Source organism: Hyla sarda, chromosome 2 (genome assembly GCF_029499605.1).
Source record: "Hyla sarda isolate aHylSar1 chromosome 2, aHylSar1.hap1, whole genome shotgun sequence".
NCBI classification, from domain to species: Eukaryota; Metazoa; Chordata; class Amphibia; order Anura; family Hylidae; genus Hyla; species Hyla sarda.
In genome coordinates, this window is record NC_079190.1 from 307,433,561 (window position 1) to 307,443,197 (window position 9,637).

At 42.6% G+C, this 9,637-nt stretch overlaps 1 protein-coding gene and 1 pseudogene across 1 annotated transcript; both read left to right on the forward strand.

Annotated features, from left to right (window-relative positions):
• Window positions 1-212: 212 nt before the first annotated feature.
• LOC130357911 (protein spinster homolog 1-like) lies at window positions 213-1,490 on the forward strand (annotated as a pseudogene).
• On the forward strand, window positions 1,490-1,953 carry LOC130357912 (protein spinster homolog 1-like). The gene has a single exon (XM_056560665.1). It carries the CDS (start codon window positions 1,509-1,511, stop codon window positions 1,902-1,904), a length of 396 nt encoding a protein of 131 aa, XP_056416640.1. The 5' UTR covers window positions 1,490-1,508; the 3' UTR covers window positions 1,905-1,953.
• The last annotated feature ends 7,684 nt before the right edge of the window (window positions 1,954-9,637 follow it).

Genomic DNA, 9,637 nt, shown 5'->3' on the forward strand with positions numbered 1-9,637 from the left:
TTACTAGGACCGGACAGGTTCAGGGTTATCAGATATTACTAGGACCGGACAGGTTCAGGGTTATCAGATATTACTAGAACCGGACAGGTTCAGGGTTATCAGATATTACTAGGACCAGACAGGTTCAGGGTTATCAGATATTACTAGGACCGGACAGGTTCAGGGTTATCAGACATTGGTAACCTCAGGGAAGACGTCTCCATATAAAACACTTATAGAGAAGCGTCTTCTTCTGAGGCTGCCACTGTCTTAGTGTTATCTTGTGGTTCTGTGCTGGACATTTCTGCTCTGTATGAAAGATCTATTGTATAATGACAGGAATGCTGACATGTTGTCTAATGTGTTCACTTATCTCTCTCTCTCTAGTGTTTTCAGGCTCTGACCTGTGACCATGGCCTCTCCACAAGACCCATTGCTGAAGGAGGAGGAAGAAGCAATGGAGGACCATAGTGATATGGATGTAGAAAAGGGCGATATCCCTGAGAGGCAGAACCTGCCATCTCTAAGCGTGATGTCCACCGCACGTTCCATCATCACCGTAGTGATCCTCGCCTTTGTTAATTTGCTCATCTATGCAAATCGCTCCAGCGTGGCGGGGGTGCTGCCTTATATACAGAAAGCATATGACACCAATGCTAGTCTGTCCGGCTTATTGAATACATTGTTCATTGGAAGCTACGTGCTGGTCGCACCAATTGCCGGATATTTGGGCGACCACTGTAATAACAAATATACTGTTTGCACAGGAGTCATCGTTTGGCTGAGCATGACACTTACCCTGTCATTCATCCCTGACGGGTACTTCCTGCTCTTCCTGCTGACGAGTGGACTGGTTGGAGCCGGAGAGGCGACTTTCTGCACCATCGCCCCCTCCATCATTGCAGACCTTTTTACAAGTGACCAGCGGACCCGCATGCTGAACGTGTTTTACTCTGTCATACCTGTGGGCTGCGGACTAGGATACATCATCGGGCCCAAAGTGACTGATGCAGCAAGGGGCGATTGGCACTGGGCATTTCGGATCACCCCTGGCCTGGGCCTCATAGCTGTGGCTTTGAGGTTTTTGTCACAAAGGAGCTTCCAAGACCGACTACAAACGGGAAGAAGAACAACAAATCCCAGAAGTTTGCCAAATGGACGACAGATCTGAAAAAACTATTTAAAAATCGAAGCTTCATGTTAACCACCATGGGATCGACGGCGGTATCCTTCATAGTGGGAGCCATAGGTGTATGGGGTCCGTCATACCTGACCCACGCACGAACACTCCTACAAGAGAAGGACCCTTGCCGTGCTGAACCGTGTGACTATGACGACATCCTAATATTTGGTGTGGTTACAGTCGTTTCCGGCATTCTGGGAGTTGTAGCAGGGACGGAGATAAGTAAAAGATATCGCAAATCCAACCCACGGACGGACCCGCTTGTGTGTGGATGCGCGATGATGCTCTACACCCTTTTCTTCTGTTGGCATTGACTTTTGGCAACATCAGCCTCGTTGCCACCAACATGTTCATCTTCATCGGAGAGACGCTTCTGTCAGTAAATTTCACCCTCATATCTGACATTATACTAAAAGTAGTAACTCCGTGGAGGAGATCTTCAGCCCTGGCTGTGCAGATGACAATCTATCACCTCCTAGGTGACGCCGGCAGCCCGTACCTCATCGGCCTGATATCTGACACCTACGAACGAGGATATGCCAAATCCCCTCTTCTGAAATACCGCAGCCTGGAGTATGCCCTCATGACCTGCACCATAATGGCAGTCACCGGAGGGGCCTTCTTCATGGCCACGGCCCTATATATAGAGAGGGACGAAAAAGAAGCAGAGATGGAATCAGAACCTCCGTCATCCTCCTCCTCCTCACTGCTTCCTGCCGATGAGGACCGCGCTTCAGACTGAGGAAAAGTCATTGCTTACCTTTATCTCGTTTACTTCATTAAAAAAAATTAAGAAAAAAATAACTGCATTTGTTCTATGTTCCACTTTACCCCTTATTCTCTACCCAGAGGCGGACACAGACAGCAGAGGGCCCTTGTGCAAAGAACATCAATTGTTCAGCACCCCTCCATGTGTCACTTACTCAGGTGGACCCCCATATGTCACTTGCTGTATAAGTTTCTAATTATTTATTAACGCCTCCCATATGCCGCAGCTCATTCAAGCCCCCCACATTAGGTAGCATAGATTCCCAACATTAGGTAGCATATATTCCCCACATTAGGTAGCATCGTTTCCTCACATTAGGTAGCATAGTTTCCCCACATTAGGTAACATAGATTCCCTACATTAGGTAGCAGTTTCCCCACATTAGGTAGCATAGTTTGCCCACATTAGGTAGCATAGTTTCCCCACATTAGGTAGCACAGATTCCTCACATTAGGTAACATAGTTTCCCCACATTAGGTAGCATAGTTTCCCCACATTAGGTAGCACAGATTCCCCACATCAGGTAACATAGTTTCCCCACATTAGGTAACATAGTTTTCCCACATTAGGTAGCATAGTTTGCCCACATTAGGTAGCACAGATTCCCCACATTAGGTAACATAGTTTCCCCACATTAGGTAGCATAGTTTACCCACATTAGGTAGCACAGATTCCCCACATTAGGTAACATAGTTTCCCCACATTAGGTAGCATAGCTTCCCCACATTAGGTAGCATACTTTCCCCACATTAGATAGCATAGTTTCCCCACATTAGGTAGCACAGATTCCCCACATTAGGTAACATAGTTTCCCCACATTAGGTAGCATAGATTCCTCACATTAGGTAGCCATAGCCCCCCCAAACACACAGACAGACACAGACACACACAGAGACACACTTACCTGCCCTGCACAGCGCTTCTCCTCTCCGGCAGCGGCCTGACGAGTGACGTCACTGACGTCCTCATGAGCGGGTCTGCAGAAGTACGTCACTTTTGCGACGTCCCTCGTCAGACCCCGGTCGGCCGGAGGCTGACTCACTTTCTAAAGTGCCCGCTGCGCTATTATACCCCACAGCTGCTTTAGAACAGTGAGCAGCAGCGGCGCCAACCCTACCATGAACCTACTAGGCACAAAAAAAAATGGGGGCAGCAAAATGCCGCCCCTGCAAAAGTGCCACCTGGGACTTATGGTCCCACTGGGTCCCATGGTAGGGCCGACCAGAGGCGGCTCTAGACTTTGTGAGGCCTTAGGCGAAACTTGAACATGAGGCCCTGCTTTATTTTCTACTGAAATTACATGGTGGTCCGGCTGTGAGATGGTTATACTGTGACATCACTGTGTATTATCCCTGTACTGTGACATCACTGTGTATTATCTCTGTACTGTGCCATCACTCTGTGTATTATCCCTGTAATGTGACATCACTGTGTATTAACTCTGTACTGTGCCATCACTGTGTATTATCCCTCTACTGTGACGTCACTGTGTATTATCTCTGTACTGTGCCATCACTCTGTGTATTATCCCTGTACTGTGACATCACTGTGTGCATTATCCCTGTACTGTGACATCACTGTGTATTATCCCTGTACTGTGACATCACTGTTTGTATTATCCCTGTACTGTGACATCACTGTGTACTATCTCTGTACTATGCCATCACTCTGTGTATTATCCCTGTAATGTGACATCACTGTGTATTAACTCTGTACTGTGCCATCACTGTGTATTATCCCTGTACTGTGACGTCACTGTGTATTATCTCTGTACTGTGAAATCACTCTGTGTATTATCCCTGTACTGTGACATCACTCTGTGTATTATCCCTGTACTGTGACATCACTGTGTATTATCCCTGTACTGTGACATCACTGTGTATTATCTCTGTACTGTGACATCCCTGTGTGTATTATCCCTGTAATGTGACATCACTCTGTATATTATCCCTGTACTGTGACATCACTCTGTATATTATCCCTGTACTGTGACATCACTGTGTGTATTATCCCTGTACTGTGACATCACTGTGTATTATCCCTGTACTGTGACATCACTGTGTATTATCTCTGTACTGTGACATCACTGTGTATTATCCCTGTACTGTGACATCACTCTGTATATTATCCCTGTACTGTGACATCACTCTGTATATTATCCCTGTACTGTGACATCACTGTGTGTATTATCCCTGTACTGTGACATCACTGTGTATATTATCCCTGTACTGTGACATCACTGTGTATATTATCCCTGTACTGTGACCTCACTGTGTGTATTATCCCTGTACTGTGACATCACAGTGTGTATTATCTCTGTACTGTAACATCACTGTATGTATTATCCCTGTACTGTGACATCACTCTGTATATTATCCCTGTATTGTGACATCACTCTGTATATTATCCCTGTACTGTGACATCACTGTGTATTATTCCTGTACTGTGACATCACTGTGTATTATTCCTGTACTGTGACATCACTATGTATTATTCCTGTACTGTGACATCACTGTGTGTATTATCTCTGTACTGTCACATCACTGTGTATTATCCCTGTACTGTCACATCACTGTGTATTATCCCTGTACTGTGACGTCACTGTGTATTATCCCTGTACTATGACATCACTGTGTATATTATCCCTCCCTGTACTGTGACATCACTGTGTGTATTATCTCTGTACAGTGACATCACTGTGTATTATCCCTGTACTGTGACATCACTGTGTGTATTATCTCTGTACTGTGACATCACTGTGTGTATTATCTCTGTACTGTGACATCACTGTGTGTATTATCCCTGTACTGTGACATCACTATGTATTATCCCTGTACTGTGACATCACTGTGTATTATCCCTGTACTGTGACATCACTGTGTATATTATCCCTGTACTGTGACATCACTGTGTATATTATCCCTGTACTGTGACATCACTGTGTATATTATCCCTGTACTGTGACATCACTGTGTGTATTATCCCTGTACTTTGACATCACTGTGTACATTATCTCTGAACTATAACATCACTGTGTGTTATCTCTATACTGCAACATCACTGTTGATACTTACACTGCACTGTAACATCACTGTATATATTAAGCCTGTATACCCTAATGCCACTGTACATATTTACCTTGCACTGCGAGTGACAATACAGGGTAAATATGCACAGTGACATCACAGTTCAGAGTTAATATAAACAGTAATGTCTCCGTACAGGGACAATAAACAGTTTTGCCACTACAGGGTTAATAAACGCAGTGTTGTCACAGTAGAGGGTAACTATACAGTGATGTCATTGTACCGGGAAAATATACACAGTGAAGTCAGCATTCAAGAATAATAAACTGTGATGTCACTACAGGGTTGTTATACACAGTGATATCAAATTACAGGATGAAGCACAGTGATGTCACAGTTTATTATGAAGCACAGTGATGTCACAGTTTATTATGAAGCACAGTGATGTCACAGTTTATTATGAAGCACAGTGATGTCACAGTTTATGATGAAGCACAGTGATGTCACAGTTTATGATGAAGCACAGTGATGTCACAGTTTATGATGAAGCACAGTGATGTCACAGTTTATTATGAAGCACAGTGATGTCACAGTTTATGATGAAGCACAGTGATGTCACAGTTTATGATGAAGCACAGTGATGTCACAGTTTATGATGAAGCACAGTGATGTCACAGTTTATGATGAAGCACAGTGATGTCACAGTTTATGATGAAGCACAGTGATGTCACAGTTTATGATGAAGCACAGTGATGTCACAGTTTATTATGAAGCACAGTGATGTCACAGTTTATTATGAAGCACAGTGATGTCACAGTTTATGATGAAGCACAGTGATGTCACAGTTTATGATGAAGCACAGTGATGTCACAGTTTATGATGAAGCACAGTGATGTCACAGTTTATTATGAAGCACAGTGATGTCACAGTTTATTATGAAGCACAGTGATGTCACAGTTTATTATGAAGCACAGTGATGTCACAGTTTATTATGAAGCACAGTGATGTCACAGAGACTACAGAATGTACAACTGTATGTATGATGAAGATGGCGGGATGCTATCGAAACGTCACACATACATGGGGGAATAAAACACTTGGTTTTTGCACCTTATCTGGGAGTGCCGCTGGATCTTTAGTTTTGTAGATAGATAGATGATATATAGATAGATAGATAATAGATATGAGATAGATAGATAGATAGATATGAGATAGATAGATAGATCAGTGTATCCCAACCAGGGGGCCTCTAGCTATTCCAAAACGACAACTCCCAGCATGTCTTTGGCTTTATGAGCATACTGGGAGTTGTAGTTTTGCAACAGCTGGAGGCCCCCTGGTTGGGAAACACTGCTCTATTTATCTATCAATCATCTATCTATCCATCTATCTCCTATCTATCTATCTATATCATATCTATCTATCATCTATCTATCTATATCATATCTATTATCTATCTATCATCTATTAATATATCTTTCTATCTATCTCATATCTATCTATATATCTATATATCATCTATCTATCTATCTCTCATATCTATCTATCTTTCATCTATCTCTCATCTATCTGAGATAGATATGAGATAGATAGATAAATAGAAAGATAGATAGATACATAAATAGATGGATATAGATAGATGGATAGATAGATATGATATAGATAGATAGATAGACATGAGATAGATAGGAGATAGATAGGAGATAGATAGGAGATAGATAGGAGATAGATAGGAGATAGATGGATAGATAGATTTAAAAAAAAAAAACTCCAGAAGAGCAGCACAACAAAATTAAGAAAACCAATGCAATGGTGCACGCTGGGTGTGGACCTTGGTGAGAGGTTCACTTGTACTAGAAAAAAGCAAGAGACCAGCAACACACAGAAAAATTAGTGCAAAAAAGGTGGAGATTTATTGCATTATCCCAGTGTACAAAAGAAGCGACATTTCAGCGACCTCTCGTCGCCGTTCTCAAGGAGCTTGAGAACGGCGACAAGAGGTCGCTGAAACATCGCTTCTTTTGTACACTGGGATAATGCAATAAATCTCCACCTTTTTTGCACTGATTTTTTTTTTTTGATTGATAGATAGATAGATAGACAATAGATAGATGATTGATATAGATCAGTGCTTCTCAACTAGGGGGGCCTCCAGCTGTTGCAAAACTACAACTCCCAGTATGATCATAAAGCAAAATGAATGCTGGGAGTTGTAGTTTTGCAACAGCTGGAGGCCCCCTGGTTGGGAAACTGATCTATCTATCTATATCATATAAATTTATCTATATCATATCCATCTATCTATATCATATCCATCTATCTCCTATCTATCAATCTATCTATCTATCTATCTATCTAGAGAAGTAAAGATGATGCAGCACTCCACAAATATGCAAAAGGTGGTTATTTATTCCAGCATGTGCAAAGACAACGTTTCACCAGTCTCTCACTGGCTTTCTCAAGTAACTGATAGTGACATAGGTGGGTTTAAATAGACCTCCCACTTGGTCATGTGACATAATTAGCAAGACAATTTACATAAGTAAACCAGGTGCATACATAATCAAAAGTGAATATCTTGAACATTTCATAACATATAGAACATCATAGTATATATGCATGTATTACAGTAATCAGATATCAAATACTTACATAGTAAACGTACAAATGAGAAAATATACATGCAAATGCGTGCAGTCATGAAAAACTTCCGGTGTCCTCGCCATGATGCCTGTATTGGAGAGACGCCGATCCAGCATGGTATCAAAGTGATTCGCGGCTGTTGGCATCGCTTCCGGGTTGTGAGGGGGTAGCGGCGTCAAAATGACGTCATTGCTACCATAGAAACCTCTCACCGTCACTAGCGCATGCGTAATAGGCCTGCAGAATGTAAAGAAGAGACTGCTCATGCGCACTGTGAGTCGCATCCATGGCAACAGATGCGTCCGTACCTTAGTAGCCTAGTAGCCAGGACTTGTCAGCGGCTCCAGTGGCAGTGAGCGATGAGCGTATCCATGTTGGGCTTGTCTGAGGTGAGTAGTTAGTTAGTCACTTCACCACTAGTGGGTGCTGATGTAGAGAAGATAGTATAGATTCCCCAATGGAAGATAAGGTAGTGGGAAACCTGTTCCGTCTGTCGTTATCCTTAGCAACAGGTGTCCCCAAAGAGGCAAGAGGAAGAGTGGGCATCCATTATCTATACGCACATGTGAGTATCCAAAGCTAGACAGGCATTTTTGCCCTGTCGGTGTGTTTGAACCGACTTCGTATCCCGTAAACCATCGTAAAATAGTGGAGCTGTCGGTGTGTGTGGACCGATCCTATGCTCCAGACCACTGTGTGTGTACCGATGCCAACAAGGATTCGCTCTGGGCGGTCAAACTGAAAAAAAGAGAGAACGTGAATACCATGTTATATAGGATCACATTATAAGCTCCCACATACAAAGTAAGCAACACACATATCAGGGACATAGACAACCCTGTCTAGTGTGTAATTGGGATAATTACGGGGGGTGCCTATTAAGAGATGCTCATGGACATGTGCATACTCAGCACCAGGTCGAGTGGCTGTTGTCAGGGGTAATCCAACTGTAGCCACTAGCCGACTTTGAACCCCTCTTCCCACACACTAATGCAGACATGTGTCTATATAAGTACCCCATTCATGGAAACAGTCATGCCGGAGCTCCGAGAATGTGGAGTGTGGTCGGTACAACACAAAGCAGTAAGATAGATGGTACAGGTGCAAGAAGACAAATGTGCAGAGGGAGATGATGCCCATGAGAATAGAGTAGAACATAGATATATATGATCAGTGTTAGAAAGGGGAATTTGAAGTCAAACATGGATGAAAATTACCGCAAAATGAGAGGAGGAAAAGTGAATGAAATGGCTAGATTGCAGAATATGGAATCCAGTGATAAATATAGGGTAGAATGCAAAGCAATGGTTGGCATCATGGCAAGTACCCGGTGTACAAGTGGTCTAAAAACAAAAGAGAGTAGCATGATTAAAATTAATATAATATATACAAATCTTGTGATACATATCACTATCACCTAAAGCTTGGTGGGAAAACTGATTATCAAAGGGCTAGGTCAATCAACGTTTAAGCATTTTAGGGAGGACTGTGAACTCCACATTGAGTCCTTTTGGTTTCAAACAATCAAGGTTGTGTATCCATCTGAGTTCTCTGGTTTTAAGCATGGTTATGCGATCACCGCCCCTCGTTGGTGGGGGGATGTGATCGACAAGCATGCCCCTAAGTTCGAATTCCATATGTTTGGCTTCAGTAAAATGTTTGGATACCGGTAAGTCCATGCGCTTTTTTCTCATAGAGTATCTATGTTGATTTAAGCGGGTTCGGAAATCATTCTTTGTTTCCCCCACATAAATCAAATTGCAGGGGCACCAAAGTATGTAAATTACATGATTACTTTCACATGTCAGATAAAAGTTGATGGGATATTCTTTCTTGGTTTGTGGATGTATAAATGTATTGCCCTTGTTGATATATTTGCAACTAACGCATCTGAGGCATGGGAAGCATCCTTTGGATTTGATTGACATATATTTTTGATTTTTTTCTAGGTCCTGCGATGTCAGCTTTAATCAGGTGGTCCCTAAGGTTCCGTGACCTACGGTAAGACATTAGAGGGGGGATTTGAAATGCTTTTAT